General features: G+C 45.8%; 1 protein-coding gene and 1 pseudogene across 1 annotated transcript in view; both read left to right on the forward strand.

Moving 5' to 3' along the window:
* The window catches only part of LOC137642427 (complex I assembly factor ACAD9, mitochondrial-like), a 108,008-nt gene extending 88,615 nt beyond the window's left edge, over window positions 1–19,393 (forward strand). Inside the window, exons 11-12 of the mRNA XM_068374974.1 lie at window positions 11,331–11,470; window positions 18,358–19,393. Coding sequence (XP_068231075.1) covers window positions 11,331–11,470; window positions 18,358–18,534 — 317 coding nt within the window. The 3' untranslated portion in view covers window positions 18,535–19,393. The remainder of the gene's footprint in view (window positions 1–11,330; window positions 11,471–18,357) is intronic.
* The window catches only part of LOC137642869 (uncharacterized), a 443,369-nt pseudogene that overhangs the window by 196,586 nt on the left and 219,658 nt on the right, over window positions 1–27,125 (forward strand).

Raw genomic sequence — 27,125 nt, forward strand, 5'->3', positions numbered from 1 at the left:
TTCTATCCCTGAATATGCAACAGAGGTAGAGCAATTCTCTGAATGTCTTGTACATTTTTCAGTCTTCTCCCTTCTGCTCTTCACGAGTCATCGCAGGGACGGAGCACGAGTCCGTACTCCTCTTCGGAAAATTGGGACTTCTCAGGCGACATTCAGTTGGAACTTTAGTTTTCATACTCAGCCTCCATAGAAGAGGACTTCTTGCTTATGGTAATTCGAAGGACTTCTAGTCCATGCAAGCCATCAGTCACTCTGAAAAATCCTTTTCTATTCCTCAGACTCAAACACAAGTGTTCAACTGAATGTTTATTTTTCAATATTAAACTTAGCCGGTGATTATATAAGCTGCAGCTCTGCTGCTCGACAGAAAACTCTACGTTCAAAATCCGCCAGCGATCGCCATGCAGGTAGGGGGTGTACATCAACAGCGCCATCTGTCGGGCAGGTACTCAGTACTCAATGTAAACACAGAACTCAATTTTCTCTCTGTCGTGCTACCGGCAAGACCTACTAATTCGCTGTTGCTAACTGGATTGGTTTTCACATTTTTTTGGTGAAGTACACATTTCTGGTTTTGAGCTTTCGCTTTGCAGGCTTTATCTTCAATACATCCTTGCATTCTTTTGTTGATATCAGATTATTTGTTGATGACTTTGGATAGTTTTTGAATTCCCCACTTGACTAATTCAAAATGGCTGACCCTTCTCAAGTCCCTAAATTCAGGAAGTGTAATGCTAGGGACTGTTCAAGGCGTCTTCCGAAGGCCTCTATCGATCCTCACACCGTTTGTTCCAATTGTCGGGATTAAACCTGCCAATTGGAAGATCGATGTGAGGAATGCGTTGGGCTTTCGGAATTCGATTTCATCGAATTCCTTAAATATACACGTAGGCTAGAGAGAGATAGAGTCAGGAGAAGTTCGTCTCGCTCCGTTGAATTTTCCTCTCCTCATGCCCCACAACCTATTCCTTCCCCTGTAGTGGTTGCTCCTGATCCCCCTTCTAGCACTCAACAACCTTCGATGGCAGATATGATGCGTGCAATCCAAGCTCTGGGTGAGAGAGTCGAGTCCTTGGCTAGTGACCGCAACCAGCTCATGGCAGACGTCAAGGAGCTGAAGTGTAAAAGTGCAGTGGGTGATAAAGTGAGTGATAGTGTTGTGGATAGTGTTGCGCTTGAGGGTTCGTCTGTTCGTGCCTGTCGTCCTCCCAGTCCGGGACCTCTTGCAAGCTCCCAAGCCCAGGGGAGAAGCAATGTCGTACGACCAAAGGGTTCGAGAGGCTTTAATCAGCGAACAGACGTTCCCTCCGTGGTTTCGGGCGTATCTACCCAAGATCGGCCCACCCACACTAAGACGAGTGAGCCCATTTATTCCTCGTCTGCGGAAGAGGTTTCTCGTAAGAAACCATGGACCAAGGTCTCGCGGCCTCTTAAGCGCAAGTCGGTCCCTTCCGCTCAAGTCCAACGGCCCAGTTGTAGCCACTGGGTCAGTTCGGACTCGCTGCAGTCTTCCGACGACTGCTCACCTCCTAAGAGAGGCAAAGCGGTACCGCATCAGGCAGTCACACCGTCTGTTGCCGCACCTGCTCCTGTAGACCCTAAGTGGTCTTTGCTGCAGACCATGCAGGCTCAGTTAACGTCATTGATGCAGGACTTTCGTGCGGAGAAGGTTGACGCTGCACCAACCTCTAGCCTACAACCACCCACGGTTGTGCGTCCTGTGGACGCTGAGGCAACCTTCGACCGCACTCCAGCTAAGAGAGTCCCGCCACCCATGCGCTGCCAGCCGCATGTTGACGTTCAGCGACGCACGGAGCCTTCCGTTGACGTTCGCGAGGTACAACAACAGTCTAAGTTGTTTTGTTTTGACGCGGTGCGTCAACCTCCGCAACCCATTGTGGTTACCTCTGCTCGCCCACATCAGACTACACAGTCTGGAGTAGACGCTATGCGTCCCCGCGCTGCTATGGTTGTTGCCAGTTCACAGACTGGGCAACAGTTCCATGACGTTGCGTCCGGTTCAGTCACGCGTGCACCCGTGCTGCCGGACTCAGCTGACCAGCCGATTCCTACTCCTTTGCCGCTTCCTCCTCAGTTCTCAGATGATGGACTCTCTGATGATGACGACGCGGCCCACATTGATGACCCACATACGGACCTTGACGAACCCAAGACCACGCAACCCTCTTTGGACTTTAGGAAAGTTCTTGCTCTGTTCAAAGAGACGTATCCGGACCAGTTTCTGTCTGCGGCCCCACGCTCCCCTCCATCAGAGTTTGCTTCAGGTACGCAGTCATCCGCGCCTGCCTTTACGAAACTCGTCCTCGCCCGCTCGTCCAAGAGAGCTTTACGGGTTTTAGGAGACTGGATGCAGTCCAAAAAGGACCTAGGGAAGACAGCGTTTTCGTTTCCCCCTGCGAGACTCTCCTCCAGATCGAGCGTCTGGTATGCCACGGGAGAAGTTCTCGGCTTGGGAGTTCCTGCCTCTGCCCAGGGCGACTTCTCAAGCCTGGTAGACTCTCCCCGCAGGCTAGCCATGAGACGCTCTAAGATATGCTGGTCTCCTACGGACTTAGACCATCTGTTGAAAGGAGTGTTTAGAGCCTTCGAGGTCTTTAACTTTTTGGACTGGTGTCTGGGAGCTTTGAGCAGGAAGATCTCCCCGTCTGACAAGGAATCTTCCTTGCTCATAATGTCCTGCATGGACAAGGCCATACGAGACGGATCTAGTGAACTTGCGGCTTCGTTCGTATCCGGGGTCCTCAAGAAACGGGAGAACCTTTGCTCTTTCCTGTCAGCTGGAGTAACACCATGTCAGAGATCTGAACTCCTTTTTGCTCCCCTCTCTAAGTGCCTTTTTCCAGAGGACTTAATTAAGGAGATTGCTGCCTCTTTGATTCAGAAGGACACCCATGATCTGGTTGCGTCCTCTGCCCGCAAAGCCACCCCTTTGCCTTCTGTGTCAAGACCCAGGATGGACACTCCAGCGTCCAGATTCATTCCGCCCTTTCGTGGCAGAGCCTCCAGCAGAGGAGGTGCTCGTGCCGAAGGGAGACGTGGGAAGTGTGTGTGATACTGCCACATACATCCGTGTAATAAATGTAATGGAGGGTGACAATTTAAACCAGTAGGTTCTTTAAAATCCCGTATAATAGAGACAAACAGACATAAATGTGACAAGCAGCGGGGAGCAGGCCCATACTTATCGATACAGTGACCACTGAACAATGACTGACTATTGTATGCACATGGCGGAAAGAAAGGCAGTGTTGACACATCTAATTACATTGTTGCCACGATGCATAATGAAAAAGTGGTCGTACAGTATATGTAATGGGAAAAGATAAATGGAAATAAATATCATTCTTCTACGAAATAATAATAAAGCAAATGTAATGTTCATAACTGTACGTAATGTAAATAATATATGGCATAATATTAGATATCTATACAGGAAGAAGAAAGGTACCAAGTCCTTTAAAGGCAGAGTCTGACTGCCTCCTTCTTCAGACAGCAGTGGGAGCCAGACTCAAGAACTTCTGGCAGACCTAGGAGGCAAGAGGCGCAGATGCACAATCTGTGAAGCTGCTCAGAGAAGGGTACAAGATCCCGTTTGTCCGCAAACCCCCTCTAGCAACGTGTCCCTTCGATCTCTCTCCCAGGTACAGAGAGGAACACAAGAGACGAGCTTTGAAGCAGGAGGTGTCTCTCTTACTAGAAAAGGGAGCGGTAGTCAAAGTCCGGGACCCTCAATCCCCGGGCTTCTAAAACCGTCTCTTCTTAGTGGTAAAGAAGACAGGTGGGTGGAGGCCGGTGCTAGACGTCAGTGCGCTGAATGTCTTTGTCACAAAGCAGACGTTCGCCATGGAGACCACAAAGTCTGTTCTAGCAGCGGTCAGAAAGGAAGACTGGATGGTCTCTTTAGACCTAAGGGACGCATACTTTCACGTCCCCATCCACCCAGACTCCCAACCTTTTCTGAGGTTCGTTTACGAAAAGGTTGTCTACCAATTTCAAGCCCTGTGCTTTGGCCTAAGCACAGCTCCTCTTGTGTTTACGAGGCTGATGAGGAATATAGCCAAATTCCTTCATTTAGCGGACATCAGAGCCTCCCTCTATTTGGACGACTGGCTTCTAAGAGCCTCTTCCAGTCGTCGCTGTCTGGAGAATCTAAAGTGGACTCTAGATCTGATCAAGGAATTGGGTCTCCTGGTCAATATAGAAAAGTCTCAACTGGTCCCATCCCAAACTATTGTGTATTTAGGGATGGAGATTCACAGTCAAGCTTTTCGGGCTTTTCCGTCGGCCCCCAGAACAAGTCAAGCCCAGGTATGCATCCAGAACATGCTGAAGAGGGAACGATGTTCAGTCAGACAGTGGATGAGTCTGATAGGGACGCTATCATCCCTGGAACAGTTCGTTTCGTTAGGGAGACTACACCTCCGTCCCCTTCAATTTCACCTAGCTGTTTACTGGAAAAAGGACAAGACGCTAGAAGCGGTCTCGATCCCCATTTCCGAGAAGATGAAGTCGTCCCTGACTTGGTGGAAGGACAGTATCAGCCTCAGAGAGGGTCTTCCCCTGGCTGTTCAGACCCCCAACCACGTTCTCTTCTCGGACGCATCGGACACGGGCTGGGGTGCGACTTTAGACGGTCGGGAATGCTCGGGAACTTGGAACTCGCATCAAAGAACGTTACATATCAACTGCAAGGAGCTACTGGCAGTTCATCTGGCCTTGAAAAGCTTCAAGTCCCTCCTTCAAGGCAAAGTGGTGGAGGTGAACTCGGACAACACCACGGCTTTGGTGTACATCTCCAAGCAAGGAGGGACCCATTCTATGACGTTGTACGAGATCGCAAGGGACCTCCTCACCTGGTCAAAAGATCTAAACCTTTCACTAGTAACGAGGTTCATCCAAGGCCACTTGAATGTCATGGCAGATTGCCTCAGTCGGAAGGGACAAATCATTCCAACAGAATGGACCCTACACAAGGATGTGTGCAAGAGACTGTGGGCCACATGGGGCCAGCCTACCATAGATCTCTTCGCAACCTCGATGACCAAGAGGCTCCCAATATATTGCTCACCAAAGCAGTTCATATAGATGCCTTTCTACTGGATTGGTCACATCTAGACCTTTATGCATTCCCCCCGTTCAAGATTGTCAACAAGGTACTGCAGAAGTTCGCCTCTCACGAAGGGACAAGGTTGACTTTAGTTGCTCCCCTCTGGCCCGCGAGAGAATGGTTCACCGAGGTACTTCAATGGCTGGTGGACGTTCCCAGAACTCTTCCTCTAAGGGTGGACCTTCTACGTCAGCCACACGTAAAGAAGGTACACCAAGGCCTCCACGCTCTTCGTCTGACTGCCTTCAGACTATCGAAAGACTCTCTAGAGCTAGAGGCTTTTCGAAGGAGGCAGCCAGGGCGATTGCTAGAGCAAGGAGGACATCCACTCTTAGAGTCTACCAGTCGAAGTGGGAAGTCTTCCGAAACTGGTGCAAGTCAGTATCAGTATCCTCGACCAGTACCTCTGTAACCCAAATAGCTGACTTCCTATTATATCTGAGGAAAGAAAGATCTCTTTCAGCTCCCACGATCAAAGGTTACAGAAGCATGTTGGCATCAGTCTTCCGTCACAGAGGCTTAGATCTTTCCAACAACAAAGATCTACAGGAACTCCTTAAGTCTTTTGAGACCACGAAGGAGCGTCGTTTGGCTACACCTGGTTGGAATTTAGACGTGGTACTAAGATTCCTTATGTCAGAAAGGTTCGAGCCGCTACAATCAGCCTCCTTTAAAGATCTCACTTTAAAGACTTTTCCTGGTTTGCTTGGCCACAGCTAAAAGAGTCAGTGAGATTCACGCCTTCAGCAGGAACATCGGATTTTCATCTGAAACGGCTACATGTTCTTTACAGCTTGGTTTTCTAGCCAAAAACGAGCTACCTTGTCGTCCTTGGCCGAAATCGTTCGATATTCCAAGCCTTTCAAATATGGTTGGAAATGAACTAGAAAGAGTCTTATGCCCTGTTAGAGCTCTTAAGTTCTATTTAAAACGAACTAAACCTTTACGAGGACAGTCAGAAGCTTTATGGTGTTCTATTAAGAAACCTTCTTTGCCCATGTCAAAGAATGCCTTATCTTATTATATCAGACTGTTGATACGAGAAGCTCATTCCCATCTGAGTGAGGAAGACCAAGCTTTGCTGAGGGTAAGGACACATGAAGTTAGAGCTGTCGCAACTTCAGTAGCCTTTAAACAAAATAGATCTCTGCAGAGTATAATGGACGCAACCTATTGGAGAAGCAAATCAGTGTTCGCGTCTTTTTATCTTAAAGATGTCCAGTCTCTTTACAAGAACTGCTACACCCTGGGACCATTCGTAGCAGCGAGTGCAGTAGTGGGTGAGGGCTCAACCACTACATTCCCCTAATTCCATAACCTTTTTAATCTTTCTCTTGAAATGTTTTTTATTGTTGTTTTTGGGTTGTCCGGAAGGCTAAGAAGCCTTTCGCATCCTGGTTGATTTGGCGGGTGGTCAAATTCTTTTCTTGAGAAGCGCCTAGATTAGAGGTTTTGATGAGGTCCTGTAGTATGGGTTGCAACCCTTGATACTTCAGCTCCTAGGGGTCGCTCAGCATCCTAAGAGGATCGCGAGGCTCCGTAAGGAAGACGTACTTAAAAAGGCAGAGTAATTGTTCAAGTCGACTTCCTTACCAGGTACTTATTTATTTTATGTTTGTTATTTTGAATAACTGCTAAAATGAAATAAAAAATCCTTAGCTCATAATAATGTAAACAATTATTGCTGGTCTCTACCCACCCCCCTGGGTGTGATTCAGCTTATATAATCACCGGCTAAGTTTAATATTGAAAAATGTTATTTTTATAATAAAATAAATTTTTGAATATACTTACCCGGTGATTATATATTAAAGGACCCTCCCTTCCTCCCCAATAGAGACCCAGTGGACCGAGGAGAAAATTGAGTTCTGTGTTTACATTGAGTACTGAGTACCTGCCCGACAGATGGCGCTGTTGATGTACACCCCCTACCTGCATGGCGATCGCTGGCGGATTTTGAACATAGAGTTTTCTGTCGAGCAGCAGAGCTGCAGCTTATATAATCACCGGGTAAGTATATTCAAAAATTTATTTTATTATAAAAATAACATATTTGGCCACTTGGATTGACCTCTTCAAAATGTTTCTAGGATGGCATCAAGACTATGCCTCGCTTTTATTATGATCTGAGAATTGTGATTGGAGAGTGATCTCATGCTCTAATATCACTTTTATTATGATCTGAGAATTGTGATTGGAGAGTGATTTCATGCTCTAGTAAAGGCCGAACACTTGGGATTGCTGAGCGACGGGGAAATTTTTTTGTACTTGAATCAGCATTCTCAGAGAGGTAACACACAAGTTCTTGATTAGTAGGAAGGCAAAGGCAAATTTTATTCTATCGACCCCTTCCGGGGTATGAGAATTACAAACTAACAAAAATATACATATGAATATAAAAAGATATCTGTAGATCACAATTGGATCTATGTACAGTACATATATATTTAGCAAGTACATAAAAAGGTTTACTAACAAAGAAATTTGTAAATGAATTCTTTATACAGGCAATAAAAGATAAAAAGACATAAGATAAGTAACTTATTAAAATAATAAAAAGGACAGTGTAAGGTTGATAAACTTTGCAAGTTTTTTCAATTCTTGAGTACCACTTGTATTGAGGGTAGATTGAATTTAAAAGTGTTAGGTCTTCTGCAACACTGTGGCTATACTTATCTCTTATTTCTCAAATCGGAGGACAAAATAAAACAATGATAATCATCCCCAACCTCATTGCTGTTACATAGTCTGCACGGGTGTTGATTTTCCTACCCAGAATCTCCTATTAGTTATTACCGGAAGTTTGTGGACACCACAGCTATATTTACTAAGAGCAATTCTTTCTGGTATATCTAAATCAATAATATACTTTTCTTGGCCTAAGAAATATATTTCTTTCTGCTTCTGCCTGCCAGTGTTCTCTCTCTATATCTTTTGAGTTTCATTTCTAAGTTATTTATTATCCATGTGTGAGGAAATTTTTGGGATGTTCCCATTCATTTGACATGTCACAACCAAGGATAGTTTTGATTTTATGGTTCCAACTCACAGAATTTCAAGAAAATGATAAACATTTGACAATTAAGACTCCTTTGAATATTCCAATTTTGAATCTGCCATGCAGTTTGGTTGTTCACTCAGCTGATTTTTAATTAACTAATTGTGAAATACTGTACTTAATATGGTCTAGTTTGTCGTAACCCTATATTTCACAACCATAAGTCAAAATTGGTACAATTAGCACATCAAATAGATCACAGTTGATATCAGTTGATAATTCAAGTTTGTTTATTTTTTTTTTTTTTACATTTAATTACCATACTAAATAATGCAATATGGACTTCCATGACTTGCTTGTTAAAGCTATTAACAAGCAAGGCTATTTACCCTTACAATTGAATGTAGTACCAAGGTATACATATTAAGTACACATGGCAGCAAGGAAGACCTGATTGAAAGGGGAAGAGTGAGTTTGATCTCTTCTACCTCCTTATATTCTCTTTGGGAGTGAGTAATGGATCTCGCTTGCTGTCAGTTCCCTATGGTTTGGTTAGGTGGATCCGTAGGCCAGGTGAGGGTGAGCATTGCTCCTACTTTCATCATGCCTGTTGTGATAGGATGGATGCTCTGACCCTTTGAAAGCTGCCCTCCATGTCCTGGAGGGAGTATTGGCTATCTTCCATTGACCAGTACCTTCAGGGTTGTTTGAACCATTGTAAGCTCAATATGAGTCTTCTCCTTGGATTGGATGCAAGTGAACGGTCTTTGCCGAGATTCAACACTAATTGGCGAAGGGGAGAAGATTCGCACACATTTCACGTTCCTACCTTGAATAAGAGGAGCATCTTTGCCTTGAAAGTTGCTCTTCTCTGTCAGGAGGGGGTAACAGAACTTACCTGCAGACTGTTTACTTCGGGGTCCATCAAGTGGAGTGTGAGCCTGGTGTGACAGTTACCACTGTGGCATTTGCTGTATGAGAGAGGTTCCACATGCACCATAGGCCAGGTAACAGTAGAGTATACATTGCCTGTCAAGACACCCCCTCCTCTGGGAGGGAGTGACGGAGCTCACCTAGTGACCGTTTCTACAGGTAGCAGGTAACGGTCCCTCCAGGGATTGAGTACTTGCGCTGTCCATGTAGAGTAAATTGTGTTCATCCATCTTCCTGGTCCCTTCCACACTCCGGGTAGGGGTCTAGTTGAGTTTTGCATTGTTCTGCTAGCTCTCAGATAGGTCCCGAAAGAGGGAGAATTTTGATGGGATTGTAAAGAACATGTCTCCACCTAAAGTACTTTTCAGCAGATCAGACTTTGCCTGCCTCTGCCGAAGTACCACCATCTCCTTGGGTGACCGGTCCTTGCTCAAAGGAAGCTTTGAGCAGTCTTGCCTATCATGGGACTTAGGTCACTGGCGTACTTGCCTACTGCCAAATTGAGGAGGACATCATGGGGATATTTTCCCTCAAAGCTCTGTCTTCAATGCATCGGCAAGTGTGGGAAAGTTTCAGGCTCTTTATGATGTTAAACTTTTGTGGGATTGAGATTCTGACATCATCTTTGCCTTGCTGGCATGTGACGAAGAACCAGTACCAGTTGGTCTCGAACACCAGTTCGTGACTTTTCAATCCTGGTGCCATGTTAGGGCACTGCATTGCATCAATTTGCATGAGAACATTGCAGACTTCTCATTAACCCCAGCAGGAACAAGAATTGAGTGTCAAGACACTTCCTTCTGGCATGGTGAGGCTGTTAGCCTGCAGTTGTGGCTTTGGTAAATGCACACCTTTGCCATCTCAAATAAGAGCTCATAAGCCTAATCTTGTTAGTAACCTTTGTTCACCTGTCGGCATAATCTGAGCTGAAGGTACGTTGATTAAGGACTGCATAGTTGAAAGAACCTGCTTCTGCCATTAAGGCCAGACCATCTACAATGAAAAGAAGGAAGTTGGGTCTGAAAGTGTCAGACCACCTTTTTTGCTGTACCGAACGGATATTACTCCAGAGCCTTGGTCACCTTTTCCTTGATTCTGAGGTGGCTTCTCAGTAGTAGTGTAGCACTCATAGAACTGTCATGGAACTTACATTGTTTCCTATCTAAGGTATCACATTTAGCTTAAGTATTGGCGAGGGGTAGAATGACTTGTTTGTTTACCTTTCTTGTTTGTCTGGAGGGAATGCAGCAGCCACAACTGTTATACACTTGACTAATGTCTGATGATGGCAAGTTACACCACAGAGCACTTTTCTTACAAACTCCATCTGGCAGAAGCAACGTGCCTCCTCCTAACGAGGGGGAGGATGGGTTGGTGTCTTACCCAACAATATTCTTGTTGTGCATGGTTTGACATTGCCCACTCCATCTCCCTGATAGGTAGATAGGTTTTATTGGTCTTAGTATTACCTTCTTTTAAAGCCATTACTGGCTGAGACCCTGACAGTTTCTGCATCCTTATGATTACCTTTTAGGAGGCTGTTGGAGCCACCTTCCTTGTTCCCGTATGGGACCAGGATAGATGACATGTCCAAGGAAGAAAAATACCATCTTTTTTTTATTATGGGGACTTGCTCCCACAAATGAGTGTCTCCCTATTTTAAAGGATGAAAGTTTTGTATGCAAGTAGGAACAAATAATAAATTGTAAAAGCAATTATATTTATCTTAGCTATACAAATTGTAAAACCAATTATAATTCTCTTAGCTATACAAACCAGAGTCCTTTAAATTAAATTTCTGATCTCAACCCTCTTCCTCTCAGTCCTAGGCCTCAGGACAAAAAGAGGCTAATCTGTGATAGGGAAGTGGGCAGAGCTTTCCCTTGTAACACGTGGTGTTAATCAGTTGCATTGTTAATAATTCAGTGGCTGTTCCAGCGTTGCTAGAGACATTTCCATATTTTAGAACACGTGTGTATAGCTATGAAAATATTAATTCTACTTATCAAATTTTTTATTTTATACACCCATTAAATTCTGTAAGAAAATGATAAGTGAATTGTAGCACCATGAGTCATAGTTGTTTAGAATATTGGTGACATAATTAACTTCTTTCTTACACCAGATTAATGTAATTAAAGATTAGTTTAAATTGTAAAAGGCAATGTTATAAAAGCTCTAAATTGTAAAAGGCATTGTTATAAAAGCTTTGTAAGAATTAGTCATGCTTTTCAAAATTTAATAACTGTAATCTATTACTGTTCTGCACAGGGAAAGGAGTTGTGAATCCAGAGAACCAGATCGAGTTAGCTCGCCTTGCCGACTGTGCTATTGATATATATGCAATGACTGCCTGTCTGGGACGTGCATCTCGGTCATATTGCATAGGAGTAAAGAATGCAGACCATGAGGTAAGATAAATTCCTTTTTTAAATTGATGAAGGTTTTGTATCTCATTTTAAATTTGATAATTAGTTGACAAGAGGAACGAAAATAAACTTAAAGGCATTAAAAAATAGAAACATATACATTGGTGTCAAAGAAATAGCTTAGCTGCTAGTCATGTATCATATTTTTATAAGAATAGCTGATGCATTTTCTGTCTCTGTATGACGTTATCAAGCTTGACTGCATTGCAAAATTCCTCCTTCATTGAAGCTTTTTAAATTTCATAGTCATTTTAAGCTTCCATTGATACAAATAACTTTTAATGTTTTAAAAAAATAGCTAGTGGTTTACTTATAAAATGTTTTTACCCATAAATTGAAAAGCTTATGTAAGATCATTTATGATGACAAAACTATTGGTGCTATTTTCTTGAATAGTATATGAATTTGTTTATATTTTTTTTCTGGATTGGTATGTAAACATTGTCAGTAAAATTCTTCTCAAGTAGTATTTGGAGTTAAAAGACTGCAGGGATGCTGTAATTATCATAAAAAGACTATTACTAGCAGTGTATCAATGTTAACATGTTTTATGACTTTCCTACTAAAATTTTGTCACATTTTTGGGTAGTACAGTATTGAAGACTTGAAAGAGCTATAATAATTGGCCTTCAAAGTTTTTCAACAAGATTACTTTGTAATTATTAGTCTTGTAAGGCATACAAGAAGAATTTACTCTCAAGAAAATGGACAGCCAACCAGAAAATGCCAAAAGAGAACAAATGAAAACTACAAGATAGAAAGCAACACATCTTTTATTGAAGGACCATTGCAAAAGTGTCTTTTTAAGTACTGTCTGCAGTACGTGACTCAAGCCTTGGAAAGGTACTGAAGAGTTATTGGTTACACGTGTTTACTCGAAACGTTCGACGACATCTAAGCAAGGTTGCTTTACTGGGAGGAGGTGTAATTATAATAAAGTAGTTTAACGAGATCGCTAATTATTGTACTCTAAAAATTTTGCCATAAGGCTCATTCTTAGATGAGATTGAGGCTGGATTAAAATGTGAAAGAAATGACATTTGCGTGAAGAGGCTAAGGTGACAGTCAATTTGGGAGACACAAGCAAAATATTAGATAGAAAATAACGCAAGATGTGCCAAAAGGCATACTGAAAACACTTGTGCATTATTTTTTTTAAAAGGTGATTAACAATAGTTTGTTCCAACATGGAGTACTTACCTCTTACTACTTTCTTAGGAGTATCTGGGATCTCCTCCCAACCGACCAGAGTTTTGTGTAGTCTACCCTATACCCATTTTCTATGAGGGTTAACCTCAAGAGGAGTGATATGCGCCCTGAGGCTAACCCTGGGTCAGAGAGCATGCTTGCTCAGGTCTCGACCTCCAGTAAGTTCTCTGGTCGCGTCGCGATATCATCTCGCCGCTCTCCTTAATCCCAGTGTGACTTTGTGTCCCCGACCCCTTTGTGTCTCACGCGGTTCCTTTGTGCTTTTCCCTTTGCTTTCCCTGTGCGTTCTTGTGTCTCGTAGTGCTTCCTACTGTGTTATGGAGCATACCCGCCGTTGTCCTGGGCCTATGGCTGGTAAATCATGGTGAGCGTTTCTGTCAAAACCCGAAGTAGACCCTTACTCATTGTGTCCTGGTGCAAGCAGGGCACGTCTCCTCTGATGACCCTATGTGGGGGAAAAATTTTCCTAAGTCTTCTCCAGCCTCCAGGGCTTGTTTTTCAGGAACTTCTGCAGCCGAAGGTACCGCTGAGAAGGAACACTCGCCGACATCAGACCCCCTCGCGTGGGTACCCCCGAAGACACCCTTCAGGTCCCCGCTGAGAATGGAAGAGGGCTTCGGTTCCTGGTCCCCCACTGAAGAGCGTCCGCGCTCCCCTCCAGCGCCATCTGCTACATTTCCGGACGTCTTCCTACAGGCCCCGCCGCCGGTCGAGCGTCGAGGGATCCCTCCTTTGTCTTCGTGTGAGTCGGGTCTACAAGTCGTCGGGTTCGTCAGTCGAGGCTTTTTCCTGCTCCTCGGAGAATGAAGCCTGGAGAAAACACAGAAGACATCGAGAGAAGTCCCGCAGGGGGCACTCCCGTTCGCGCTCTCGCTCCACGTCTCGCCACGGGAGAAGACGTTCCGAATCCCCCAGAAGGAAATGGAGGAGAAGTGGCTCCCCAGATGAGGAGTGGGTGGTTATACCTCGCAGCAGACTGTTAGAGTTAGCAACGGTCCCAGGCTCTTCAGGTTGGCACCCTAGAGCCTGTTCTCCGGAGAGATACTCTTCCAGTAGCAGATTCGACTGACGGAGGGAGTCGTCGTTCCAGGTCCCAGCAGACAGGCATAAGTTCGCGAAGGTTCTGGCTCCATCCGCCCAGCGGAGAGAGTCGCCCCTTCGGTCTGGCAGCCGTGTCCAGACCTCCAAGACATCCCTGAGCCGTCAGGATCGTGAAGGACGGCTCCCCTCGTCGAGTAGACCCGCAGACATGTGGACCTCCGTGAGGAAGGATAGACCGAGGACGGAGGCCTCCGTCTCGACGGCTATGCCCGTTTTTCAACCAGAACCCCAGGAGATGGAGAGGACCAAGGCCTTGGCTTCTCCCCGTACGAAGACCTCTGATGGAGGTGCCCCGTCGCATGCAGCAGTTCGTCCTGCGGAGGAGCTGGACGATCAGGGGGAGGGCTCAGCAGCGGAGGTATCAGCCTATCGCAGAGTGATAGGCCTCATCCGGAGACACCACAGGCTAGACGAGCCCGAGCCCTCCTTTGAGGAATTCTGGCGGTCCAGTCTCGACAGACTGGTGGATGCCCCCATCCAGCAGAGACCCTCCCTGGTCCTTCCGCTAGCTAGGGATGTGAAGCTAGGTAGAGCCCACATAGACAAGATTGTGGCCAACCACGCCGAGGCTCCCAAGAACCAGAGTTCCTCCAAACTACTACAGGGCCTGAAGTCCCAGAGCAAGTTTTACCTTCCGGAGGGCCACCGTGCAGGCGCATGTACCCTGGAGCCTGCACTCGCCGGTTTGGGACAAGGAGCTGCGGAAGATAGAGCCTCGTCAGCACCAATCTGTTTTTCTCCTGCGGAAGCCACCATGATGGAGGAGATTGCGAAGGACCTGGTGAACGTCTCCTCCTGGCTGGATTGGTGGGCTTCTACCCTGGTGGGCGTCCAGGCATCGTACGACCTCACAGTCCCAGAAAATCAGGCCTTACTCAAGGAGCTGATTAGCTCGGGAGGTAAGGCCCTGAAGTTTCTCTCAAACCAGTCACTAGCACAGGCTGCCAACTGGGTCCTACGGAGGAGGGACACAGTCCTTAATAAGATAACCAGACGGCTCCCCGACAGAGAGGCGAGGTCCATGTGAAGCCTAACCCTGTGGGATGACTCGATTTTCCCCCTGAAGGCAGCTGAGGAGTCGATTGAAAGGGTCAGAAAACTCAAGGACCAGGGCAATCCCAGACCTCCCCCAGTGAGGAGACCCGCGCACAGAAGGTCGACCTCAGATTCCTCTGCCATCTCGGGCTACTCCTAGCCAGACCAGGAGAGACACCCCTACTACGGCCTGGTCACAGTCCTCTCAGCCCTCCCGTAGGGGAGCAGCCTCAGCTCAATCCTCCTATAGGCCTTCGCATGCAGCTTCCAGAAGAGGGCGTTCAGGCCGCGCCTCGAGGAGAAGATAGGGAGGGAGGCCCCCTACTCCTGCTGAAGCCTCAGGTGGGGGGATGCCTCAAACACTCTTGGCAAGCATGGAAAGACCACGGAGCAGACCCGTGGACTGTGGCAGTCCTGAAGGAAGGGTACAGGTTACCCTTCCTAGCAGAACCCCCACCTCTGATACCAGATCAGCAGGCAGGGTGGCTAGCCCCCAAGGACCCCTTGAAAAAGACAGCCCTACAGGAAGAAGTCTCAGAGATGTTGGCAAAAGGAGCGATGGAACCAGTCAAGGACCCTGGTCCGGGGTTCTACAGCAGGCTGTTCCTGGTGGAGAAGGCAACAGTGGGCTGGAGACCAGTCATAGACCTCTCAGCCCTCAACAAATTTGTGTGCAAGACCGAATTAAAGATGGACACTCCGAAGTCGGTCTTAGCGTCCTTGAGGGAAGGGGACTTCATGATGTCAGTAGACCTCAAGGACGCCTACTTCCAAATTCCAATTCATCCATCCACCTACGGGTGAAATGGGGTACCCATACGTTGCAGTTCAAGACCCTCTGCTTCGGGCTGTCCACAGCCCCTCAGGTCTTCGCGAGGGTCTTCACGACGGTCTCAGCCTGGGCACACGAACAGGGCATTCGCCTGATTCGGTACCTAGACGAATGGATGTTACTTTCAGCCTCAGAGGAAGTACTGAGGGAACAAGGCACGAAGCTTCTGCGGTTCTGCAACGTCCTGGGTATCATCATCAACCTGAAGAAGTCCCAGTTGATACTCTCCACCAGGATGACCTACCTCGGAATGGTTCTGGACTCCCGGTTGGCGAGAGCCTTCCCCTCCGCGGAGAGATTAGACAACCTAGACCGAGTCCTCCGCCCCTTCCTTCCTTGTCGGACCAGCCCAGGAGAGCGAAGGACTGGCAGAGACTGATAGGACACCTTGTGTCATTAGAGAAACTGGTCCCCCAGGGCAGGCTGAAGCTCAGAGAGGTTCAGTGGAATCTGAAGGAGAACTGGAACCAGAGGGACTTCCCCCCCCACAAGGTGATCCCGGTGTTCCCGGAGACGAAGGAGGTCCCAGAGTGGTGGTGCGGCAGGTCGAACACCCTCAAGGCTCAAGGGAGTGCCCTTCGCAGCCGACCCTCCGGAGATGCACCTGTTCACGGACGCATCAAAGGAGGGGTGGGTGCCCATCTGCTCGTACGGTCAGCAAGAGGGACCTGGACGAACGAGGAGAAAGCCCAGCACATAAACGTGCTAGAGATGCGGGCAGTACGAAGTACGAAGGGCGTGCCTGGAGTTCATCCATCTACTCCGGGGGAACACCGTGGCGTTGATGTGCGACAACGCCACGGTAGTGGCCTACATAAAGAAACAAGGAGGACTAAGATCGAAGGAGTTGTGCGTCCTCACGTTGGAACTGCTGGAATGGGCCGAAGTAGAACAGATTGGGATCTCAGCAAGATTCATTCCAGGAAAAAGGAATGTCCTGGCTGACGGCCTCAGCTGGATGGGACAAGTAGTGGGGTCCGAATAGTCCCTGCACCCAGAAGTAGCCAAAACTATCATTCTAAAATGGGGGTTGCCGGTGATGGATCTCTTCGCAACCAGGTTGAACGCACAGCTCCCCGTGTTTTGTTCTCCTGTGCCAGACTCAAGAGCGGCGTTCAAAGATGCCTTCCAACATCCCTGGGACAACCTCGACATTTACGCCTTCCCCCCCTTCGGGATGCTCAAACAGGTCCTCAACAGAGTAAGAAGGGCGGACAACCTGTGGATGACTTTGGTAGCGCCCTGGTGGCCGGAGAGAGAATGGTTCCTGGATCTAGAAGAACTGGCATGACTTCCACCTTGGCCCCTTCCAGACAGGCCAGACCTTCTTCGGCAACCACATTTCCAAAGGCTTCACGAGAACCCTCGGTCCCTCCGTCTTCACGCGTGGAGGTTATCGAGCGTCTCCTGAGGAAAGAAGGCTATTTGTCGGGGACGGCAGCGAGAATGTCAGGCTACCTGAGACAATCATCGGCAGCAGTCTACCAAGCAAAATGGGCCACCTTTACTAAGTGGTGCGCCTCTAAGTCTGGAAGAACACTATCTCCTTCTGGTTGAGGCAGGTGATCATCAGGGCCTACAGTAAAGCGGGTATCCCCCTGCCGGGAAAGCCCAGACCCCACAACATTAGGGGTCTGAGCACCACGTCAGCGTTCGAGAAGAATATGGCAGTGGGCCAAATCCTGAGAGCAGGCACCTGGGCTAACCAGTCTACCTTCACTGCTCATTACTTGAAGGACTATTCAAGAAAATCCCTGGACGGTTTCTCGATAGGTACCGTCGTTTCTGCACTCCAAACGGTTTAAAGGTCTAGCCCCAGTGATAACCACGGGTAGAAAGTACAAGAGATACAGGTTCGTTCCTTAACCCCCCTTGTTCTTCCTCCCCCCCCTATTCCGCTTAAAATGGTCTCAGATAGGACTCTGGCCCGGGATACAAGGACCCCTACTTTGGAAGGACATGGCTCCTAGGATTTCTTGCAGAGGTGAGTTACTTAGACACAAAGATGAGTTTTTTGTGTAGTTTCCCCTATTCTCATTTTTCCTTGGGGTCACCAAGACCTAGCCTCCTATCTAGGTCTTTGGATATATCTCGGCACGGTCTCAGAAGGTTTAAGGCCACTCCCACCTCCTAAAGTATAAGTCTCCTAAGAAAGTAGTTCGAGATAAGTACTCCGTGTTGGAACAAATCACAAATTTTTAAGTAATTTGTATTTTTCCTAACAGTACTTACCTCGAACTACTTTCGGGTAATGGCCCGCCCTTCCTTCCCCGAGTGCCTTATGGAATTCTTAGAAACCTAAAACTACTAAGAACTTACTGGAGGTCGAGACCTGAGCAAGCATGCTCTCTGACCCAGGGTTAGCCTCAGGGCGCGTATCACTCCACCTGAGGTTACCCCTCATAGAAAATGGGTGTAGGGTAGACTGCACAAAACTCTGGTCGGTTGGGAAGAGATCCCAGATACTCCTAAGAAAGTAGTTCGAGGTAAGTACTGTTAGGAAAAATACAAATTTCTTAAAAATTTGTGATGTTAGAAGTAATGGAAATAGGTTCAGTTTCAGCTAGAAAATTGATCTCTTAAATTCGTATGAACAGGTACAGTATTGATTGTATGGTGATGTCTATATTATTTAATGGTAAGTTTGTAGAGCTTACGCACAATTAATATTTTCATTTACAACACTTTGCAGATGCTTTTAGCACTGACCTTCTGCCATGAAGCATCTAAGAGAGTCGGAGTTCTTGTGAAAGAAATAGAAGACGGTCCTCAACTCAACAATGACAGTTCTCACATAAAAATTGCCGATACAATTATTGGAAACAAAGGCTACGCAGCCGAACATCCACTAACGCGTGTATTTTGGTGAGCTTTTTGTACATTTTGGCACATCCACAAAGGCACTCTGATCAATGCAATTATATTAAGGATGTCCTCTAACTTAGTTATAGGATTTTAAGGTGCTCAAATTTATGTTCATTATTTTGTGACACTATTAATGAAATGTATATAATTTACCTATTACAAAAAAATAGTAAGTAATTTTAGCATTATTATTTAATACCAAAATCTTAATCGCCTTAAAATACTAGAACTATGTTATTTTACCTCTAGCCTAGGGAATTTAATATTCATATTGTACATATATGTATTAAAGTTTTCAAAAAGATATATATTTTTAATATCTCACCTGGCAATGTTATTTAAAGGTCTCTGCACAAGTTAGCGATGGCCATTATATTTTCCTAAATGATATTATTCTTCAGTTGCGGTATCATTTCTGAAAAGGAATAAGATCATAAAGAACAAAGTTTTTCGGTACAGTGGTGTATTTACTAAAAAGCAGTATTTTTACCTTACAAAAAGGTTGTTTTCCCTTTTTCCTTAACTTTTATTTCTTATGAAATAACTGATGTGAATCGGTAGGTAATAATAGTATTTTGACTTGTATATTTGTCAGTATAATTGTACTGCCTTTGTGCTTTATTTTAATGATAAAATGTTTCCAATGGGTTTCAATAGTAATCAGAGGAATATTTATTTGTTTAATAATTACTGTTGATATTATAAAATTTTCTTTTACTCAAAAGGTATAAAATATGTGAAGTATATATATATATGAATAACAGATTATGAGAAGTAAAGAATTTGTGTAGAATATGAGTAGTACATATATGATGAATAGATTTATAAGCATGTCAAAATTTTGAATAAAATTGAAGATTAATCATCATGGTTTCTTTAAAAGAATAAGTATAAACTCTCCTCCATAAGTGTCATTGCATATGCCTCTCCCTGTATATTCTGTACTGTACATGAAAAAGTCTACAAGTAGTTTTTAAACATTATAATTTAATATTGAAATACAAATCTATTTCACTTGCATTCTTATGGGTAAAAATGTGAAATGTGCTAGAATTGGTTATTATGTATTGTACAATTAATTACAGTGGTACCTGGTTTTACAAGTTAATTTGTTCTGGGAGTTGGCTCACAAACTAAATATTTCCAACAAGAAATAAAGGCAATGCACTTGATGCATAAACATTCTACAGGTCCATAAATACGAGTGCTAAAAAGTTCCTGGTTATAAGGGTATCGTGGAAGGGCAGAGCTGTTACTTTTACAGGGGAGGTGGGACAACTATTTAAGTGATGATAGGCCAAAAAAAGCACATCTCTCTCTCTTAGCTTGACTTCTTTGTAGGAAACTTATGTATAACCCTGAACATGACAAATTTGGAAATAATTTCTATCAATCCTAGGTATACAAAACTGGAGCTATTTATGCAGAAGTATTTATTTCGGTGAAGCTGACACTAGCAGTTAAAGCTTTTGAGAGGTGTAACTACCCTCCGCTAGTTAGCAAGGGGGTAGTAGCTCATGCCAGTACTAGCGACTGATCGTCATTTTGCAATTGAAGCAGGACTTCTTGGGGGTAGGTGATGGCAAGACCAGTAGTGTATGTGTAAAGAGCTCCAGGTTTGTATAGCTAGGAAAAATAAAAATTATTTCCAAATTTGTCCTTTGTTCCAAACCAACATACAAACCTTCCGCTCTTTAAGTAGATAACTCGCCTTTAGGTGGAAGTCAGTCCTAAAACCAAGTGGCTGGAAGATTGTCCCAGGGTGGCACTCTGTGCTTTACACGACCTGTTTAGAGGGCACCCTGATACCTCGTTATCCTTAGGCATATGGCTTGGGCAATCAGTACTAATGTAGAATTTAGCGACGAAACTTGACCAGGTAAGTGTACAATTGGAGCTAAACCCCTTACTTAACTAGACACTGCCTGACTCCACCTCGCATGGAGGACGGGAACATAACAAATACTGTATACTGTATATACACTGTATATCAGGTTGCACAAAGGGCACAGTATCCACATGCAGTTAGACGAGGTCAGTTTGCAGAGTTCCTCGGATGCTGCGCCACAAGAGAGAGGAGGATTAAATAAGCAGTGGGCAGTCACTCACACATTCACCCTATCCTTACTCGTGGGTAATGTCTGCCCTCCGTTCAACTTGAAGACGAGGCTGAAGGCTGAGCGATAGCCTTTTATCGCTGATGCTGAACAGTTTTTCCTCCCTGAGGTACAAAAAGAACTCCACTCTTGTTGGTATAGAGGCACCCAGTGGAGTAGATACCCCATCCATGACACCAGCCACAAAAGATGGACAACTCCCGAAGGTATCCTGCCATGTGCTTCACAACTGGCTTTGAAAAGCCTTTTTGTGAGCAACTGCTGGATAACCTTCAGGCGTGAAGTGGTAGCAATGGTATTGTTCGATGATAAATCTTCACATGTGGTTGTCTGAGTAGATCGGTAAGTGGAGGGAGCTTCCTCGGGTCCTTCGTGAGCAGATGTAGAAGGTCTAAGGACCATTCTGCATGTTGCTACAGCAGAACTATGAGGGTCATCGCTAGATCTTCCGATGCCCTGACCTTATTTAATAGCCTCCTTACAAGGCAGAAGGGGAGGAATGCATAGACATCCATTCTGTTACACTGATGTTGAAAAGCATCCAGCCAGAACACACAGGGATCTGGTACTGGCACCAGTACACCGGAAGCTTCCAGTTTTGGGACGTTGCAAACAGGTTGATTGTCGGCGAATCCCACTAAGTCAAAACCTTGTTGCTTCAAGGACCATTCAGAGCCAACTTAGATTGTCTGCTATCATATTCTTATATTCTTATTGCCTGAGATGAAATGGGCTGATATGGCTACCGAATTGTCTTCCATCCATCTGAGGATTTCCACAGCCAAGTGGCATAGGTGCTGTGAAAAGGTACCACCTTTTTGTTTATGTGGGACACCACAGTAGTGTTGCTGCTCATCAACACTACAGAGTGCCCTGAAAGGAGCCAATGGAAAAGCTTGAGGGCCAGATAAGCTGCCTTCATTTCCAGGAGATTTATATGGTAATATCTATCGGATTCAGACGAAGGCCCGGATGCCATGAGGTGAGACAGATGAGCCTCCACTCTTTTGATGCATCTGCGAAGAACAACAAATCCAGGGAAGGAAAGAGAAAGTCTACTCACTTCAGGGATGTTGGTGTCTGACACCCACCAGCTCAGGTCTCTCTTCTGCTCAAGCCCTACCAGCATGAGAGTGCTCGGTGGGTCTCTGCGCTGAGACCAATAGGTCTTTAGCTGCCACTGTAGAGACCAAATGCCGAGACGGTCGTGTGGCACTGAATTCTTGAGAGAGGTTAGGTGCCCGAGCAGCCTTTGCCACTGATGTGCTGACAATTTGTCTCATGCGAGGAAACTCTGGGATGTCTCTCTCTCAGTCTCTTTACTCGATCTCCGGATGGAAAGACCTAGCCTATTGGGGTCTTGATTCTCATCCCTAGGTATACTATGTCTTGGACCGGTTACAGATGGGACTTCTCGTTATTTATCAAGAACCCCATATCCTGACAAAAAACAAGAAGTTTGTCTCGACAGAGGAGAAGGGTCTCCCTCATGGCTGCAAGAATTAGCCAATCATCTAGATAACGAAGGAGACGAATGCTGTTCTTGTGTACCCAGGTGAACACTTGGGGTGCTGTGGACAGGGCGAAGCACAGCACTTTGAATTGGTATATCTTTCCCGCTAAGGTGAATTGTAGGAACTTCCTCGATGATGGTAGGGAATCTGTCATCGTTGGATGAAGGGTCAGACGAGGGAAAAAGCTGGTGAAAGGGAGAGTGTACCCCTTTCTTAACAAAGAATCCAGGCTGGAGAAACGCCCTTCTTAGTGGGACTGTCCTCAACGGTGCTTCTTACTTTCTTTGCCCTTTCTGGAGCCCCTAGATTAAAAGGGACGCTTGAGGTCTTGACTCTACACTGCTTCATTCTGCTGGGCGACCACGCTCGCAAGGCGAGAGCTGGAAAAGTGCGCTGGCTTGAGCGCCTCTTTCAGTTCTTACAGGTAAGTGATATACCTGCGTGTGTTCGCGAGGTACGAGATGATATAGCGTGTTGACATGCACGCCTTTCTTATCTCATCCAGGTAAGGTTTATACTTGTGTGTGTTTGTTGTGAACACACTCTTCTATCTGAAGATCACATGGAGTGAGCGCAAGCAGGGTAGAACTTGCCCTAGTACCAGAACAGATTTCTAGCATTCACGAGTCACGATGCAAAGACTCGTGAACATAAGCATCGCACTCGTAAGGTGTGGCACACTTGTCTGACTCAAGCAGACGAGCTCGCCCTACCCCCTCGCTAGGAAGTAAAGCGCGCAACAGTGGGCGTCGTGCCCACTCCCTTATGAGTGTGTCCAGGAGAGGAGCAATCCTGCTTACCGTATCTCCTGCAGGAGAAAGGCATGACGACAAGAAAGACAAGATGGCAACCGTCATTGGGACTGGTGGAGGGCTGTCTTCTCTCGGAAGGGAGAGCACTCAACACCTGAAGGTGGACCTCCACCCGAGCGAACTCTGCCAAAGATAAACTCCGAGAACCGCTCTCCCACCTGAGCAGGGTGAACGCTAGAACAAGCAGGAGGAGAGATCTCAGCAACTTTGCGAGCACAAGACTCTGGTAAAGCACCTCTAGAGTCTGGCTTGGGAAGAACGAGATCAAACCCTGGGGCGAATGTCTCCCCTTGCTCCGCACCCAATTGCTAGATCTTTTGCAGTCATCCCTCGCACAGGGAACCTGTGATTCCAAGGAAGGCAACAACAGATGAACCGTGTCATCCAAGAGAGACTTAACCCTGTGGGTGGCCAGCACTGCTTTGCTAGGGGAAGCAAGGGAGGCCCCCAGCACGCAGGGTTGTCCCGGAGTCACATGACTGCCACTTGTACTTGACCGACTCCCAGGGGAAGCCGATCGAGCAGAATTGATGTGGCGAGATCGAGCCAACGGAGAATGGAGGAGAGTTTTCTTTCCTAGCGAGGCTCACCTTGAAGGGGGAAGAATCCCTCTTTGCCTACTTCCGGCCCCTACTAAATCTCAGCCACTGGGAGGCAACCACACCACAATCAGCGCAAGGAGACTCATGTGAGCAAGAGTGACCCCTGCATGCAGGGCAGAGGTCGTAAGGATCAGTCTCCTTAGCCAACATGAAGGTGCCGCATTGGTGCCCTTCAATGCCAGGACAAACCAGCGTGGTCTTCAATATCTTCATGGAGACTCATACCAAATAAAAGAGAAAGTTAGATGGTAACAATCTAAGCTTTAGGCCAGTTGTTTCAAGGAAATTTCTTATTTCTTAGGTTTTATGAGCGGAGGAGTAAGACACGTCTGCACTCCACCAAACTAAAATAAAAAGTGACAGCCAGATGCTGGTGCTGTTGTGCCTAGCCTACCCCACTACTCCCACCTGGCTAACTAGCGGAGGGTAGTTACACATAGCAAAAGATTTAACAGCTAGTTTCAGCATCGGTGAAATACATACTCCTAGGTAAAGAGAAGAAGGTTTGTATGTTGTGCTGAAACAAATCATAAATTAATATAAACAAATAAATTCTGTTGCTCCAAATTGCACAGTGAAAGCAGAAGTACGTCGGAGTGTGAATAAAGGATGCGAAGTGTTTGGGACAGTGAAGAATAGAGGGTTAAGGATTAATGTGAAGAGAGTTCTGTATGAGAAAGTGATTGTACCAACTGTGATGTATAGATCGAGTTGTCGGAAATGAAAGTGACGTAGAGACAAATTGAATGTGTTCGAGATGAAGGGTCTGAGGAGCATGGCTGGTGTATCTCAATTGGATAGGGTAAGGAACAAAGTAGTGAGGGTGAGAATGGTTGTGAGAAATGTATTAGCAGCTAGATTGGATATGAATGTGTTGAAGTGGTTTGGCATGTTGAGAGAATGGAAAATGGCTGTCTACTAAAGAAGGTGATGAATGCAAGAGTTGATGGAAGAAGTACAAGAGGAAGGCCAAGGTTTGGTTGGATGGATGGGGTGAAGAAAGCCCTAGGTGACAGGAGGATAGATGTGAGTGAGGCAAAAGAGCACGCTAGAAATGGGAATGAATGGCCAACAAAGTGTAACGCAGTTCCGATAGGCCCTGCTGCTACCTCGGGTCACCTTGGTGACTGCTGAGGTAGCGGCAGTAGGGAGAGTCAGCATATGAAGCTCCATTCGTGGTTGATCATGGGGGAGGATGGGCTCTGGCATCCTAGAAGTACCAACCAAACTGTCGAGTCCCTCGCCAGGGAGGGACGAATGAGAAAAATCCCCTCTTCTTTTTTCTTTTGTTAGTTACCTCCCAAATTGGGGGAAGTGCCATGGTAGATAGATAGATAGAATAATTCACAATAAAAAAACAGAAATATGGACAATTTAACCCTCACCTTACTTTTGAGACAGTTGTGGCTGGCATGGAGATGAAAGAGGAAGAGTGGGTGCCTACTTGGATGGAGAATCCTCCTCTGTGAGAACTTCTGGTAAAATAAAAATAAAGAATTCCATTTAAAAGTAATATGATAAATTTGTAATTTGTATTTTTCTTAATTATACAAACATTGAGCTCTTTACTATGGATATATTGTTCCAGCTTGCTGGAAAACGAACCATAAACTTTTAACCCGAGGTAAACAACACCCACTAAAAATTTTTGGGGGGGGGGTTAAATCAACCATCCACCTCACACACAGATCAGCTGTCTACCCACTTCTGATGCTGGCATGACTTTCCTGGGGGATAGGTGATGGCGGGCCAAGTATGAGTAAAGAGCTCAAGGTATTTAATAGTTAGTATCAAGCAGTATCACTGTACTTAGAGATCCATCCTAATAAGGATGGTGCTAAAAAATGTAACTTACCAGAATCAATGTCAAATTCAGTGTGTAATGGTACCAAAGCCTACCCCAAAGTAAGAGGAATGGAAGATGCAGAGGAGCCAGTTAATCTCTCTCTCCTTTTGACTTCCATCGAACACTTTACCATGGACGGAGGTGCTTTCTGTCCTGCTGGCTATATAACTAGTAGAGCCACCACCACAGGGTCAAGAACTAGTGTTGAAAGACTCGTGGGTTTAGGTTACCATATTCCAACATCTGTCTGACTGCAGATTCTTCAGGGTCCAAGTGGGGTAATCAGACTGTGAGCTCTGCATTGAGCTCATATCCCGACCCCCCTCAAAGGACGAAGCGTATGATCTTGAAAGACTCGCGTAGTCAGAAAGCGGCGTTTTCCGTGACTCCTCTTTCTTGTTTCTGCCAGTGCTAAGGAAGAAACACTAAAATAACTGGCATAAGATATCAGGTTCTTTTCAGAAGCTATGACCATAGAAGTACTGTATTCCCCTCTAAACAGATGATGGCCCACCTCTATCAATAGACAGCTTCAGCAAACCGTAGTTATACCGCAATCTCCCATAGAGACCTTGGGAAAAGCCTTTAACTTGAAGCTAGATAGCCTCCAACCACATTTAAATTAGCGTCTCCCTCTACCCTTCCTCGTCCCACCTTCTCTGTCTTGCTAGGTTGGGAGACTTTATGTAAAGGCTGTACAAGCACAGTATCCCTACAAGATGAAAAAGTTGTTGGCTGTCCTGATTGGGGATAGAGAAGATTGCAGAGCCTTCTGAAGGAAGGATCTCTAGCATCGATCAAGGCATAGACAGAAGTACTTCGTACTGTTAACTCTGATCGAGGTGGAGAGGAAGCGATGACCCCATGCCTGAGCATGAGGCTGAGGCTCCTTTACCAACGCCTCAAAGGCAGTCCATTGTGCACAAAGATGACATCGAAAGGTACCATCTTCTCAACACTGTATACCTCAGTACCCTGTCCAAACAAGGAGCAGTAGTGCATTGTCCAGCAAGCAAAGGCGATCACCTCAGCTCTTCTAATCTGTGTCCAACAGAAGTTGTACAAAAGCCAATTAAGGGCTGTGCACCCTTTTTGGGGGAACCTGGGTCACGGACCAGGGGTCAAGGTTGACATGTCACCAAGGTCCCAGGGCCCGTATGGCCATGGCACTCGATTGTGGTCCCCTCCTCCATGGGACCAAGGACCACTCAGGTGTCGGGTGTAATCCACCCCCATGAAGGAGAGGTGATATCAAGAGCCCTATTCTTGTAACTACAACAGGCTTTCCTGGACTTCTTTTATTTCTTCTTGAAGAAGTGTCAGGATCAGAAATGGACAAGCAAGAGAAAGAGGAAGAAAAGTTGCGAGAGAAAGGGGAACAAATCGCTTCTTCCGCTTATCAACTTTCTCCTCAGGGTCTGCAAGCATAAAGTCCATGTCCAAGCAAACAATGACTTTGAAGATCTCCCAAGGGGAGACACTATCCAGGTTGCTTCACTGAGACTGGGTGCCCTCTCCTCAACATGGGAAACAGAAGAACCCTTATTAGAGAAGAGAAGATTGTCCACAGCCCTAGAAGGAAAGTAAAGTTGATGGAGATCGCCAAGGTTCTTCCAACAGAAGCCTGGCAGAAAGTGAACATGGACCTGAGGGGAATCCAGAAAATGGCCAGAAAGAAAGGGGATTATGGCACAGGGATGCAGT

This window comes from Palaemon carinicauda, chromosome 6 (genome assembly GCF_036898095.1).
Source record: "Palaemon carinicauda isolate YSFRI2023 chromosome 6, ASM3689809v2, whole genome shotgun sequence".
NCBI classification, from domain to species: domain Eukaryota; kingdom Metazoa; phylum Arthropoda; class Malacostraca; order Decapoda; family Palaemonidae; genus Palaemon; species Palaemon carinicauda.